This window comes from Anomaloglossus baeobatrachus, chromosome 4 (assembly GCF_048569485.1).
Source record: "Anomaloglossus baeobatrachus isolate aAnoBae1 chromosome 4, aAnoBae1.hap1, whole genome shotgun sequence".
Taxonomy (NCBI): Eukaryota; Metazoa; Chordata; class Amphibia; order Anura; family Aromobatidae; genus Anomaloglossus; species Anomaloglossus baeobatrachus.
Genome location: NC_134356.1, coordinates 329,919,678 through 329,936,226, shown reverse-complemented (window position 1 = coordinate 329,936,226; position 16,549 = coordinate 329,919,678). Strand labels below are relative to the sequence as shown.

The 16,549-nt window shown below is 42.8% G+C and overlaps 1 protein-coding gene across 1 annotated transcript in view; it reads right to left on the bottom strand.

The window, feature by feature from the left end:
- Nucleotides 1–16,549, bottom strand: part of MET (MET proto-oncogene, receptor tyrosine kinase) — a 213,239-nt gene that overhangs the window by 121,238 nt on the left and 75,452 nt on the right. The window contains exon 3 of the mRNA XM_075345034.1: nt 8,404–8,595. Within this exon, the coding sequence (XP_075201149.1) occupies nt 8,404–8,595 (192 nt within the window). The remainder of the gene's footprint in view (nt 1–8,403; nt 8,596–16,549) is intronic.

Here is a 16,549-nt window from a genome sequence, read left to right as displayed (position 1 = left end):
GCTTGTTAGTAATAATCTTGCCAACATACCTAAGATTACTTATGTGCACTAAGAAACATGACACTAGTCTTACAGGGACATTCCATATGATTTTACACAATCTGCCCCAGGGTAGAAAGGTTCTAAAGTAAAAAATACACATTATTTACCCCCTGAATCTCTTTCTGTTCTACTTTCGTCGTACATTCTGGCACTGAAAGTGATAACATTCTGTCCTGCTGAGGCTGATGATTGGCTGCCACGGCCACATGTCTGATTTTCGGGATGTCATCACTTCCATTACCATTGAGGACAACTGGAGTAGTGATGTTGTAGCAGAAGAGCATCAAGGGGTAAGTACAAATTATTATTATTATTTATTTGGAAACCCCTTTAAAACATTGGGCATGTGATACCATTGTATGTATCAATGTTTCTTTAATTTTGAGAAAATTATTAACGAGATTTAGAAAAAAAAAAAATTCTACTTGCAATAATTGAACAGAAGACCATGTTTTAATATTTCCATAAAGTTCATTGAGCAAGGAAGCTGTCATTGTGTCTTCTTCTGCTTCACGCTCTGATTCTCGCACATAATGAACACCACCGCTACCGTCTAATAAGTGACCCAATCTACAGTTCAACAAGTCCGTCCTGAAATAAATACTGACGTATCTTTCCTATTTCTGCTGAAATATCTAATTACCTTGCTGACATTCTTTTAACAGTAGAAGAGTGATGTTAACGGGCAATGCTGCCCGGTTTTACACTTTCCAGAAAAAAACCCATTTTAAAATACCTGATTCACTTTGCGCCCAACAGCTGTACTCCGAGGACTGTTTCCCAGCCGCAGCCTAGACCCTAACAATGTGAGAGGCCCAAACAGCTGCAAATTTTCAGAAAAAAACTAGCATGAAGCTTTTCACCAAGTCCAGCATAGGAAGGAAGTGAAATTGTTTCTCTTTTCCTCCTTCTACTTGGCAGCTGCCTCGAGAACTATATTACCGTCTGCTTTGTCATATTCACACTGTCTAATAAAGAGCTGCTAGTGAGCAGAAGACAGACCCCAACACTTCTATAGCCAAAACATCCCACTAAATATGCTACTATTAACAACTCCAGACTTTTCACTAAAAACATCTGTCGAAGTATAGATATAATGAATTTTTTCTCATCTGCATCATCGTGAAATCAATCAACACAGTATACTATTAAGCCAAACACTTATATAAGCATTTAAAGAAGAAGCTTTATTGCCAAGCCACAATATCACCCATTATATTACGGGGAATGACTCAAATATTTCATTTATTTTCTATAATTAAATGATATGAAAGCAAAATAATGTGTTTTTTTAAATGTAACTTTGTAATTTATTTCTTAATATGTAATTTATTTATTATTCTTAAAAAAAGTAATTGGGCATGTTGGAGACTCATACTTTCCCTATTGGCAATATAGACATTACAGGAAGGTATATTATATGCTTTATGGAAGCTGAAATGAGTGGAAGTCAATTGGAATGTGATAGATTTTTACAATCTTACGGGGAACAGGTCATCAGGACTTTCCCTTGTAAGCTGCAACCAGCACCAGTCAGCCCTTATATACAGTATTCTACAATGATGATATAATTGCCCAGGCTGCTCTGTATAAAGTAAAAAAAGACCTTTATTATACTCACCTAGGGGGAGCGGTCAGGTCCGATGGACATCGCTGGTCTCAGGTCCGGCATCTCCTCTCTTCTGTCCATCACTGTCCTCCTTTTCAGCTCCATGTGGATGATGTGTCCTACATCATCCACACAGAGGCCTCAATGGTGCTCTTGTGCATGAGCACTTTGATCTGGCCTGCTAAGATCAAAGTATTGTGGTGCGCAAGCACGGGTGGTCTTTAACCTTTCCTCGCGGTTGCTCATTACAGTACTTTTCTCTGTCCTCAGCTGGGCAAAGTGCACATTGACAGGAGTGCCATCGAGGCCTCTGTCTGGTTGATGTAGGATGCGTCATCCACAAGGAGCCGGGAAGAAGGTGGGCAATGGATGGAAGAGAGAAGGTGCCGGACCTGAAGGTGCCGGACCTGAGTTCAGTGACGCCCATCGGACCTGGCTGTCCCCCTAAGTGAGTATAATAAACGTCATTTCTATATTATATAGAGCAACATTGGCACTTATGTTACAGTTTTCTAGAATGCTGTATATAAGAGCTCACTGGTGGTGGCCTCAGCTTATAGGGACCAAATCTGGTGATAGGCTCCCTTTAAGGAAGTATTTAAATACAGACTTTTCCCAATGAGACCAGGCTCTAACTGTTAAGCGGTATATAAGCATATGGGGTATAGTGTTGTATAGTGTTATTATTCTGCCTTATTCAGCCCTCTAACTATATAACTGAGATGTAATTGAGTCTCCTACCCATAGATCAGACCTGGGCAAGGGGCGGCCCACGGGCCACATCCGGCCCGCCTACTCTCTGTGACCGGCCCGCCTGGCTCCGGGCGTCCTTGCTGGCCGGTCACTGATGAGGGCAATCTGACCTGTTGTCCGGAGCTCCAGGCTCCGGATGGCCCGTGGTCAGATTGCCCTCATAACACGCTGCGTGCCGGCGTGCAGGGAACAGAGGACAGATCCTGCAGCGCCGCACAGTGCAGCAGCGGAACGCAGGAATCTGTCCTCTGTTGCCTACCGGCACTTTCTCTGTGACACACACGCGCGCGCCCTGATGTTGTCAGTACGGCGCGCGTGTGTGTCATTTGAAAAGTTCCCGCCCGGCAGGAGAAAAAGCTGCACCAGCCGGGGCCTCTATGGAGAGAGGAAGCAGCTCAGCGGGGGGCCGTACAAGAGAAGAAGGATGTCAGCGGGAGCCCGTACGGAGGTGCATGAGGAGGGAAAGGTGAGTGGTGACTAGTAACCTGAGGGGACAATGGGGGGAGTGGATGGGGGGGAGTGGAGTGGGGGGGAGTGGAGTGGAGGGGGGGTGAGTAATATTTGGGTGTAGTGATGTAGTATATGGCAATGTAGTTTTACAGGTGTAGTATATAGGGGTCTAGTGATGTATATGTGGATGTAGTGATGTATATTACAGGTGTATATAGGGGTGTAGTGATGTATATTACAGGTGTATATGGGGGTGTAGTGATGTATATTACAGGTGTATGTGGGGGTGTAGTGATGTATATTACAGGTGTATATGGGGGTGTAGTGATGTATATTACAGGTGTATATGGGGGTGTAGTGATGTATATTACAGGTATATATGGGGGTGTAGTGATGTATATTACAGGTGTATATGGGGGTGTAGTGATGTATATTACAGGTATATATGGGGGTGTAGTGATGTATATTACAGGTGTATATGGGGGTGCAGTGATGTATATTACATGTATATATGGGGGTGTAGTGATGTATATTACAGGTGTATATGGGGGTGCAGTGATGTATATTACAGGTGCATATGGGTGTGCAGTGATGTATATTACAGGTATATATGGGGGTGCAGTGATGCATATTACATGTATATATGGGGGTGTAGTGATGTATATTACAGGTGTATATGGGGGTGTAGTGATGTATATTACAGGTGTATATGGGGGTGTAGTGATGTATATTACAGGTGTATATGGGGGTGTAGTGATGTATATTACAGGTGTATATGGGGGTGTAGTGATGTATATTACAGGTCTATATGGGGGTGCAGTGATGTATATTACAGGTGTATATGGGGGTGTAGTGATGTATATTACAGGTGTATATGGGGGTGCAGTGATGTATATTACAGGTGTATATGGGGGTGCAGTGATGTATATTACAGGTATATATGGGGGTGCAGTGATGTATATTACAGGTGTATATGGGGGTGTAGTGATGTATATTACAGGTGTATATGGGGGTGCAGTGATGTATATTACAGGTGTATATGGGGGTGCAGTGATGTATATTACAGGTGTATATGGGGGTGCAGTGATGTATATTACAGGTATATATGGGGGTGCATGCAGTGATGTATATTACAGGTGTATATTGGGGTGTAGTGATGTATATTACAGGTGTATATGGGGGTGCAGTGATGTATATTACAGGTATATACCTGTTTGCATACATGTGACAGGTACCGGAGAAAACACGAGTCTGTTAAAATTAAAGCTTTTCCATATTTACCTGCTTTCTTCAGCTCTGCTGCCTCCCGCTCCTGACCACCGCTCATTCATTGATTATTCACCGCACTCAGGACCTGGAAGCCGGAGCATCGCGATGACAGCATCGGGCACAGCACCGTTGAGAACATCACCGCAGGGACAGGTGAGTATTCTGCAAGCAAGTTCATTGGAGACTCTGATGACTCTGATGACCTCCAGGAGGTCATCAGAGTCTCCAATGAACTCTGATGACCACCCTGCGACACCCACGCTACAGCTTCATGGGTTCATCAGAGTTCATTGGGAACTTTAACGAGTCCCCGAGATGCTCCGGCTTCCAGGTTCTCAACACACACACACACCTGTATACTCACCCAGCGATGCAGTCCCCAGCGCTGTCCCTGCTTCCAGCTGCTCACTGCAGTGAATATTCAGTGAGTATAATTACCAGCGATAAGGAGCGGGAGGCAGCAGAGACAGCAGAGCCAGAGACAGCAGAGCCAGAGACAGCAGCGCTGGAGAGAGGTAAATATAGAAAATCTTTTTATTAAAAAGACCCGTGTTTTCTCTGGTACGTGTCACACTGATGTCACACAGATCACATCTGTGTGCGGTCTGTGTGACACCCCTGCTGCCGGAGAAAAAACGGACATGTGTGCGTGTGTGCGTGCAGGGCCACGAGGGGTCACACAGTCCGTAACTTACTGTTTGTATATGAAGGGATGTATACAGTACTGGGTAAAACTGTATACAGTACTGGGTAAAACTGAGTTAATTATATTAGTCCGGCCCTCTAAAACCATCCCAATTTCTCATGCGGCCCCATGGGAAAATTAATTGCCCACCCCTGCCATAGATGATGAGATGAGTTTGCTAATGCTGTCCCAGTCTATCCAGTAAAGCTTATCAGTACTGTTTGTAATATAGATTCACAATAATATCAATAAAAGCTTTTCCAAAATATGTTTACAAGGTCTGTTTTAAATAAAATGTGATTTTGAAGGATATATTCATTTAACGGAATAAATGGCACCTATATTCTTCTAAGGAAGCAAGGAGAATAGCTGTGGGCAAAATCAGTTCTACCTTGATGATGACCTCTCTAACCTGACTCACTTATGCTTGTAAATTGTTGAAAAAACTCTTTAATTTTAGAAAACTCAACTGTTCCCGACTAATGATGTTATAGCACAAACATCTCCTAATGCCCCACAATACTTTAATTTAGAGATGCTTCCCCAATATAGTCTGTGAATCACAATTACATCATTTTACACGTTTTTTATACAGTGAACTTACTTTACTTTTCATCTGTCCTGTGGTCAGTCAACTGACAATATAATTTACTTTAAGCCAACTTACTGTGAAGTGATCACTAGCAATGTTAACAATATTGATCTGTCAATTAAAAGATTTGCATGTAGCAAACAAAAAATAAGAATCAACCCTGAACATCTCAATGAGTCATATTGACAGCTTTGAATATTTTTATAGCAGTAAATATTAATATAATCATTAAAACATTAACATAATTAGATATGTGCAATAGGGCTTTAAAAATTACATATATATACAGTCATATGAAAAAGTTTGGGCACCCCTATTAATGTTAACCTTTTTCCTTTATAACAATTTGGGTTTTTGCAACAGCTATTTCAGTTTCATATATCTAATAACTGATGGACTGAGTAATATTTCTGGATTGAAATGAGGCTTATTGTACTAACAGAAAATGTGCAATCCACATTTAAACAAAATTTGACCGTTGCAAAAGTATGGGCACCTCAACATAAAAGTGACATTAATATTTTGTAAATCCTCCTTTTGAAAAAATAACAGCCTCTAGTCGCTTCCTGTAGCTTTTAATGAGTTCCTGGATCCTGGATGAAGGTATATTTGACCATTCCTGTTTACAAAACAATTCCAGTTCAGTTAAGTTTGATGGTCGCCGCACAGAGAACTCTACAAAGATCAGCTAAGCAACAGAAGCTTAGGAACAAAGGATATACAAGCGGAACTTTTGCCAATCTATCCAAACTCGGGGTTGCCAATAAGAATGCACTAACGATCACCAATCAGAGCTGAGGGGGCGTGTAAAAAGGACACCTAGGTGGCTTCAGTGCCAAATACCATGCCCCTAACATAGGTGTGAGTCGTCAAATAGCTGCTGTGTGACACGTCCCCAAAGACCAGAGAGGTCGTTCTGCAGTTCCATATCGCTGCTGCGTCGTTGGCCAGATCTGCCTGTTTGAGACTTTCCAGCGATCCCGGCCAGGTCGGGATCGCTGGTGGGATCGCTAGAAACTCTCAGTGTGTAAAGGGGCCTTTTGTTACGAACCGGCGCCGCCATAGCCGCAAGCAGCCTGCTGCGGTTCCTGTTGCGCCCAGGCGCCGGCTGCCATTCTTGGTCGTGCCTCGGGTCGTCCAGTTGGCTGTTCCTTCCACCACGTCTAAGTGTGGAGAGGCGGCTAGTGCGCATGCGTACGCTGATTTACCCCAGCCAGAGTTTAAGCCCGGTGTTTTGCCTAGTGAGCATGCTCAGCCTGATTGTATTATGTCTGAGACTAAGTCCTCAGTTCAGGCTACTGAGCATGCTCCCACAATTAACCCTAACAGCCTCTTTGCACAGGTACTTGGACTTCGTGCTGTGTCTAAGTTCTGGGATGTGCCTACTGAGCATGCTCAAACTGATAGTCTGCTTTCTGAGCCTGTTGCTCAGGCTACTGGGCATGCTCAGGCACTTAGTGCACGAGAGGCTAGGTCCGGTAAGGACCTCACTGAGCATGTCCGTGAGGTGGCAGGCCCTGATAGGGCAGAGGGTGTCAGGTGTCCTGATGACGTGGCAACTCCGGACTGGCTCGCAGAGGCCCGCCCCTATGATCTGGCATTTCAGTATTGGTCGTCAGACGATGACTGGTGAAGTGTTTGGGGCGTGGCTGCCATGAGGTCATCAATGATGTGGCGGTTCCGGATGGGTCGCATGTGACGTCACTGATGACATGGCACTCTGCTATTGGACCTTGGTGGTTCCACCCTGGGTTTGGGGCGGACCCAGGTTATAAAAGGGGATGGAGACAACATGGAGGGGCGCAGTCTTCACTTTTGCTCAGTCAGAGCACACTTCCATGTTAGAGCCTCATTGCGGCATAAGCCTATGTTGGGAAGCGGTAGGTAGGGTTAGGCGAACGGTGCCTGTCACGCCAAGATTCGTGGCTCGGCACATCAGGGTCAGGCGCCATGCTTCCCTCCTGCCGTTCCAGTCTTGCTATAGCAGCCCAGTGGCGTTAACTGGGCTGCGGCTGCTGTGCTTCCTGTCCGGTTGTGCCCCCTACGCACACGGACAACGCACCTGCTGCGCCACCTGTCCGATTGTGCCCCCTACGCACACGGACAACGCACCTGCTGCGCCACCTGTCCGGTTGTGCCCCCTACGCGCACGGACAGCGTACCCCAGGACCCCTGTGGAGTTAACAGGGTGTTCCTTATCCTCCTCGGCTTCCCGGTCAACGCTACTGGTGTACCCATTTGGCCTGACGTGTCCTACACACACGTGGCCAGTCAAGAGGTGGCCAGAAACGCTAATCAGAGGACCGCTCGGCCTGACGTGTCCTACACACGTGGCCGACAGGGCGCTTTCGTGGCGGTCTTCCGGTCAACGCTACCTGGTTACCACCTGGCCTGACGTGTTTCCTGCACACGTGGTTGGTGTAGCGCTAGGTGCACCAAAACGCTAATCGGGTTGTCGTCCGGTCTGACGTGTCCCAACACACGTGACCGGTTCCCAGAGTTCCTGGGTTATCTCAGAGCCATCCAGCTCTATAGTCTCCGCCTAACCCTCAGGTGCCAGCAGCTCCTTTGTCATCTGGAGCACGGTGGGCCCCGATTGGCGATTAGGATATATACCCCCTGGTCCTAATCTGCCGGTCCCCCCGTAACACCTTTAGTGCGAACTGGACTGGAAGACTGATACTTTGAGAAACTCTTATCTACACACTGAAGGTTGCCACACATCAACAGTTTCTCAAAGAAATGTGCAAGGAGCTGCTGATCATCTTGTGAACTCAAAGAGATGTCATCTCTGTACAGCAAGAAATCATTGTAATATTCATATGTAGTTTATGGTAACTTGCTATTTTGTATGAAAATATAGCATATTTAGCAGCAGGGCAACTACTATAACTGTGCTTTTTCAGTCGCAGTAGTTGATGTATACTATATATCCAAAACTAGGAATGTTTCATCTCATATTATCCTAAAACCTAAAGCATAGTGTCTATTGATTGAGTTTACCTGTATTAACCGTCCCTCCGATGTGCCTAGATTGGCTATGGTAAGGTCACCTTGAATGAAGATGGAAATGGATGTCAGCAACACATTGTTAAATTGGCCCATTAATAAATCAAGGCGCTGTATTGGCGAGGTAACTTCAAATCGATTTTCTTCAATTGGTGATGAACAGTGGGAGACATTCTTCAAATAAGTCTAGAAAAGAAATAGAGTACTTTAACAGAAATATATACAGCAGGATCTTATTTCAAGTTGGTGCAAATCCAATGTAAACATTTAGAAACTTTAAGAAACTTAAAAGCTTTCTATCGGAAAAAAGTAGCTGTCTATGCTGCCTTTGGCCTATACATACAATAACTAAATTGTAAGTTGGCCATATGATTAAGGGGAACCTGTCACCAGGTTTTTCTCCTATAACCTGCAACACCACCACCAGTAAGTAACACTTGTGTATATAAGTCCCCAAGATGATCTAAATAACATAAAAAAACTTTTATTTTACTCACCTATATGGCGATCTGGTAAGATAGGCGTTGCTGATCTTGACCCGGCGCCTCCTCTCTTCTTGCTTCATGTGGATGACGCATCCTACGTCATCCACAAAGTGTTTTCCATTACGCTCCTAAGCACGCGTACTTTTTTCTGCCCTATTGACCTTTCCCCGTTCCTGCGCATTACAGTTCTTCGCTCTGCCTTCGACAGAGCAGAGGGAAGTACGACTGCACAGGAGCGCAATGGAGGATACTGTGTAGGTGACGCAAGATGCTCCATCCACATGGAGCAAGAAGAGAGGAGTCGCTGGATCAAGACTAGCAATACCCATCAGACTGGACCGGCCTATATGTGAGAATTATAAAACACCTTTTTTATGTTATGTTTTCCAACTGCAAAAGTAGAACAACAATCAGCACCAATGGGAATCATAGAATAAAACGTTTATTAATCACAAATAGAATAGTCTATAGAAAGGAATATCTTAAGCCAGGCAACAACACATTTCTGTCAGAGTAACATAGCCTTCATTTGGCATATTTAAATCTATCAAGCAGATTCATCTCCTTGATATGGCCTACCATACACAGTAGATGGCTGTCCACTGAACAATGGTTTGTTTAGGCCTATCATCTGTCAGGCAACAATCTCGATTAGTTCTATCATACACAAGAGCACTTGCTCATACAAGCTCCTGTGTTCTCCATAAAAGAGCCACTGACCTATCTCCGCGTGAACAAAAGGATCATCAGCCCAAAATCTCTTACTTATCTCCCACAGCATCAATTTTTTGGCACTCCCAAACACATTTGTCCTTCGGCTGAACGCCTCAAAATCGGCAGGTTCCAACGACATTAGTGTAATATTTATGAGGGGCGTAACACATTGGACTGTTGGCCAATACTGCCAACACAAGTGGTTTGGACAATGTTCATCTAATGCGTAGAAGCAAGCTTCATTGTGTAAGAGTTGAATTTTGAGAATTTTTTTTATTGTGTATTAATTTTATGAAATATCTAATTATAATTCTGTAGGAATATGGACACAGCAATGATTTTTGATTAAAAAAATGAAATGGAGACTGGAAGGTAGGGAACATCTTCCAGGTTTTCCACCAATCCCACAAAATGGTAAAATATGTGTTATTGTTATAAGGTGGTGGCTCAGTATTCTATTAATAGCAATCAATATCATTAATTATAACTTTTTCCAAACCATTAGCACTGCTGTAATTAGTCTGTACTAGACTTTGTGTGATATGTGCTTTTTTCAGGTGTTTAATGCAATTTTATGCTAACACCTGAAATAAACTCCACTGATGTCTTATTTGATTCTTCATAGGTCTCATCCTCATATAGTCTAGACAGTTCATTTATATTCTGCAGCGGTGTATTGTACTTCAAAATCCTTCTCTCTGAGCATGTTAACCGCATTGGAAATTCAACAGGAATGTATTAATTGGTAATGTGGTTAATATTGATGATTGCCTTTCATTTCAGACAGATGATACTGGCCACGTATAGATGTCCCCACGAGGACACCCATCAATGAAACAGTCTGCAGCTTCTGCTTTACTATTTTTCCTCCTGTTGTAGGCTCACATTCAGTTATACTAATCTGCATAGAGATACAGTAGATTTCTTAGTTATGAAAGGGTTCACCTACCACAGAAATATAACATTTCTTTAACTGAGCACTCCCAGATTTGCAGAGCCCTGTCCTAACTGCGGCATAGGTGCGCACAGTCGATTCATTGTCTATAGGACTGATGGGACCGCCTGTATTATCTGGGCGATATACATTGTTTTCTCCTCCTGTTTAACCCCCAGTTGTTATCCCTTATAGATATATAATAACTTTCAATTCTGGGACTTCCACTCTAGGGGTCAAATAAACTTATGTTTCCATAGGTGTATATGCTAAAATATGCTGTTCCCATGTTGATTCTCTTTCATGATCTTTGTACATTATTTGATAAACTAATAGTAAAAACTATGCATTTTTTCCATTATATGGAGACCATTTTCTTTTTTTCAAATGCTTGACGGGAACTTCTGAACCCCTAGGCAATCAGGTGTTATTCCGGGTGCAATTTGTAGCTGGTCACACATTTCTCCTGCAGCTATAATACAATATTGAATGTCAAAAAATCAAATAAGTAGTTCTCTATTTAATGAGATCTATCTTTAGATTTCACAATACAAACTGCATACATAATTAAAAAAGATCTCTTAGACCGCATGAGGCTGATATACTTACTCTGAAAATCCATTTCATAATGACTGTATAATCCTTTAATTATGTTTCTACTTAGGCTGCTTTCACACTACGTTTTTTTTAACATGCGTCATGAACGTTTTTTTTAATGCAAAAACAGCTCCAGTGCAAATGCGTTTTCATTTCAATGCATTTGCAATGGACTCGCGTCAACATGCGTTCACATGCGTTTGCGTGCGTTATAGTGAGGATCCAGCGACTTGCAGTTTTTTAACTTTTTTCAAAAACGCTACTTGTAGCGTTTTTGAGCTGCGTCCAAATACTGTTTTTCACTGGATCCTGACTATACTGCACGCAAACGCATGTGAACGCTGCCATGCTAATAGACAGGATCCTGCTTGCTCTACTGAGCATGCCCAGAAACCAGCCTGGCGTGATCAGTTTCTCTCTTCCCCTCCGTCTCTCTCTCTCCCCCGTCTCTCCTCTCTCTCTCCCCAGCCTGAGAGCGGCGGACGCTCGTAACCAAGGTAAATATCGGGTATCCAAGCAAAGCACTTCACTTAGTTACCCAATGTTTACCTTGGTTACCAGCGTCCGCAGCAGTCAGATGCCGGCTCCCAGTCTATCACGTTCAGTTCCCCTCACTCCCGATCACATGACTTCAATACCCGCCCATAAACTTCAAGTGACAGGATCCTGCAAAATAACACATGCGTTTGCATGCGTTTTTCTTTGTAAAAACAGGATCCACTTTTACAGCAAAAAAATGTTCATGACGCATGTTAAAAATACGTAGTGTGAAAGCAGCCTAAATCTTCATCCATGTAGCCTGATTGGCCATCCTCCCTGCTACTCATACTGCTCAGCTGTCCTTCAGGCTAAGTAGTAGATCGAATTCACTCTTTAGCTGGACTCGTAAACTGCATGGATTATACAGTAATTATGACATGGATTTTCAATGAAAGTACACCCTATTCATCAGGCCTTATGATCAACTTTAAAGATGCATAAAGTTTATATTGTGAAATTTGTTGACAAATCCACTTTAATATTTGGATATGCCTGGTCAGATAGCGTGGGACATGCTCATACCAAAGAACTCTTAGTTCACAAAGGAGGATTGAAAGCCTTAAGGGGGTATTCCCATCTCTAAATTCATATCCCAATATGTAGTAGGGGTAATAATATTATTACTAAATACCTCCAAATAGAAATGTATATTGTTCTTCTGATATAGCCATGTCTCTTACCTCATGTGCAGGGCATTACAGGACCTTAGGTATCCATGGTTATGACCACACACATATAGTTACAGTTAGTTGCTAGAGGTCATAACCATGAATACCTAAGGTCCTTAAATGCTGTGCACATGTGGTGGCACCCTGTGCCTGAGTTGCCATAAAGAATGGCTGCGTGTGTATTTCAACATGTATAACATGTATTGCTAGCTTTAATAAGATTTGGTTTTTTCTGCTGTTCATTGCATACACACATTTGCCCACACTCCCTTACTGGGGCTGTTCACCTGAGCTGATAACATGGCTTGTGTGTGCACCCTAGAAGGAGAAAGGGGAGTAGCTTATGTGTGAGGTAAATTCACAGAGAGGCAGTTGAAGTTGGTGTCAGCATGTGAGAGGAGTGTAACATGGAGACAGTCCTGTCCTGAGGAAACTGTTGAAACCTCTGGAGGGGCCAGCTGCAAATTTTCAAGGTAGCAGTTCCTAGGCCACTTAGACTTTCAAGGTCAGTGGCGAACTGAGAGATTGTTATTATCCTTTTCATAAAGAGCAGTGAAATTGCCCAGGAGCTCAGCGACTTGATTGAGTTTGGAAAACTCTAGAAGAAGCAATGAGTTTCCTTTCAGGATTCAAGTCGCCTGCTCACCGAAAGGGATCAAAGACGCAGCGTTTTCTTGTCTTGAAAGTCCCAGAATTTTAAGACAGACCCATTCCCAGGTAGGGAAGTAGCGTCAGGAGGAACCCACTACCACCACACAATAGAGAAACCAAACTCTCATTGGGACAGGTCAGACCACCATCATTGTGAATGATGTAAGAAATGTTCTGGACTATTTTGCAGAGCTTCAGTAAAAGGTAAAAGCTCCCTGTCCTGTCTCTGGCAGATTATTCTCTGCTGCACCATCCTTACCTCAATATCCCCAGGAGCCAGCCCTAGTTGGGGGGGGGGGGACAACCCTCTGGCACTGTGTAACACCACCTAACTCCTTGGGATCTTCAGCAGTGCCCGGCCATACCAAAGCCGAACATCCCAACTAGCATCACAAACGTATTATTTATTTATTTTATTTTTCTCTCCCCCATTTTAATATTATTTTTAACCCTATCAAAAAAGCCTGTCGCACGCGCCCGGTACGGCCACTTCGCCACTCGGACCCACCACTGTGACATCTGAGATAAGTGACATAGCTTATTAGGAGAACTATACTACATTTCTAATTGGATGTATTTGCTATTATTAATTATTATTATTATTACACCTACTACACATTTGGATAGGATCTTGGAGATGGGAATAAGCTTGCTTATGAGATGTTTTAGCCAATTGTTCGGGGTCAACAATCATTTTAGCCAACTCTCTGATACACAGAAGCACTCGTTCAGTCGAGCACTCCTGTCTGTGTTCTGTAAGAAAGATGTCCACTGACACCTCGGCTGGCGGCTTATCTCCAGAAGATGTGATCAGTAGTCCAACATCTGACACACACAATCTACAACTCTCTTGACCATTGGCCGGCACCCTTGTTGGTTGAAATCATTGATATCAGCAGACTCAGACAACATTCTTACCACCCATCTCTATGAAGTCCATATTCCCTTGTAGTCTTTGGAAAGTAGTAGTACAGTAGAATGACCCCTTTAAGTTTATATTATATATAACTGCATGTACACTGCCCTAAAAACTGGTGGGTTTTTACAATTCGCGTTTCACCCTTCCAACTCCCATTTGGGATTGTTTATGGAGCAGCACTTCATATCGTTTCAGAATGTGCACATTACTTTACACATTACTGCAAAGAATCACCAAAATCTAATGAGCTCTTCATGTGCACAGTCATTTGATAGATCTGCCTATTATATTGTACGGTTTTGTAGATACTAATTTGATTAGTGCAGCGGAATTAAACGTTATTGACTCAGACAAATGTAATGCACTAATTAGTTTGTTCTATAAGCAGGAAACTAATTGTGAGATATAGTTTTATCTAATACAACAAACAATGCAATTCCCTGATTCAATGTCACACGAGTCTTGTGTAGGCGCAATCTAATTGTGCCTGAGATCCCAATGTTATAGAGTTCTAAGATTAATATACCAGTGACGGGCAAATATTATCGTGTGCCATCGATGTAAAAGATTTCATGGCCAACTGAAATCCAACAAACATACTGGATCCTCTTTTCCCATTTTTGCCCAGTATGAATAATACAATGATGGCGGGCTTTATGGGCAGCGTTACATTATACTTCTCTCACACTACCACTTTGTAGCCCAGTAGTTCACAACCTTTAGTTGGCTACCACCCTATACACATGAATAATACAGTTGACTTGTTGCTATAAGAGAAGGAAAAGAGGACTAAAGAACCACTCCAGTGTATTTGTTTTTATTTCACCACTGTAGTGGAGCTTCTAATCTAAGTTCCCTTCCTCAGGTCTTATATATATCCTCCGGCATGTTTATCTGTTTTCATCATCACTCCAGTCGGTCTTGGGAACTTTGTGACCTGCTGGCTGCTGCAGTGTTTCATTGAGTGCACTGGAGATCACAACTCAATACAACTCTATGGGAGCCTTGTTCTGGCTTTCATAGAGTTACACTGAGAGCTTGTGATGTAATGTAATGGGCACTAGATGGAACAGCAGAACTGGAGTGACGCCAAAAAAAGGTGAAGATGCCAGAGGGTGAGTATAATACTAAAGTCAGGGACACTAGCAAAGAACAAAAAAATGAAACACTTGTGTTCGGCATTTTGTGACTTGCCGGCTACTCTAGTGTTTCACAGAGCGAGACAGAGGTCACAAATCAATGCATCTCTATGAGTCTCATGCATCTCTATGAGTCTCATTCTGGGTCTCATAGACTTGTTTTGAAAGCTTATGATGTACCTTCTAACTTCCAGACAGTCAGAAATTACGGTCACAAGATGGCGCCGTGGGACCAAAGTGATGCTGAAAAATGTGAAGACACTGGAGGGTAAATGTAAGACCAAGGGCAAAGCATTTAGATTTAAAGCACCACTCCAGCAGTAAAATAAGTAAATAAAAAAAACACTGGAGTGATGCTTTAAGACCACATGGATGCCAAACCCTGTAAAGGAGAAAGTTGTATTCTCTGGCTGCCGTCATGAAAAATAAAGGCAACCAAAAAAGATGCCCTGTTATCATAACGCAACCGCACATTGTGGTAATTGATTGACAGATTAGTAAAGCACACATAATGAATTAAAGTGTCATTTTGGTGCAGTTTAAAATAATAAATGCTGAATCAGTCAGTAATCTAATAAATGTCTGCAGCATTCATCTTACTGAGGGTAGAATAGATCACATTACCATTCTAATGCTCTGACAGCGCGGTCTATCTCTTTCCTTATCCAGTTATTTGGTTTCCTTTTACATTAATCGGCAATGCCCTAGAGCAGCTTAGCGGTACTGACTCACATTCATGGACCGAGAACCATGCACCAAAGAGAAATGTCAGCGTTTACACAAATGCTCGGAGCATTAACATTTGTCATGTTAATGGGAATTTTAATTGACAAAATGAATTCAGCGTATAAAGAAAAAAATAGCAACAGATCTATGTCATATTTTTCTATCCATCTTACATCTATAAAACTTGTACCAACCTATCTCAGGTGCTTGTGTTATTTTTCGTTTTAGGGATTGATCATGGCTGATATCTTTAGATTAGGACACTTTTATTAATGCATGTATATTAGTAGGTAGTGTATGTTGTTGGGAAAATGACTGAGCATGCGTGTCCAGCAGCTCTGAGGTCTTTAGGTGGATGTGCACGTTGCTATACACTTTGAACACCAGGTGGCGTCATACTATGTAAAAAATGCAATAACCCGTGAATGGATCTTTCTTTTTTAACAACATGTAAATGATGAATATTATATTATATTCCCGTTGTTTTTATAGTCTATGCAAACAATGGCTAAGGCCCCCTTCACACGTCCGTGAAAAACACGCACGTGTGTTACGGGCCATTTTTCGGGTCCGTGTCCCGTTTTTGTGTCCGTTTTTATGGTCCGCGTGGCACCTGTGTGAATTGCGTATGCTAGCCGTGTTTGTGTGTAGAACGTCCGTGCGTGCGTGTGGAATTAACATGTATGTGTACGTGTAATGTCCGTGTGTAATGTCCGTGTGTGTGATGCACAATGTTGTTTATAAATGTCGGCTGACAGCAGACAGAG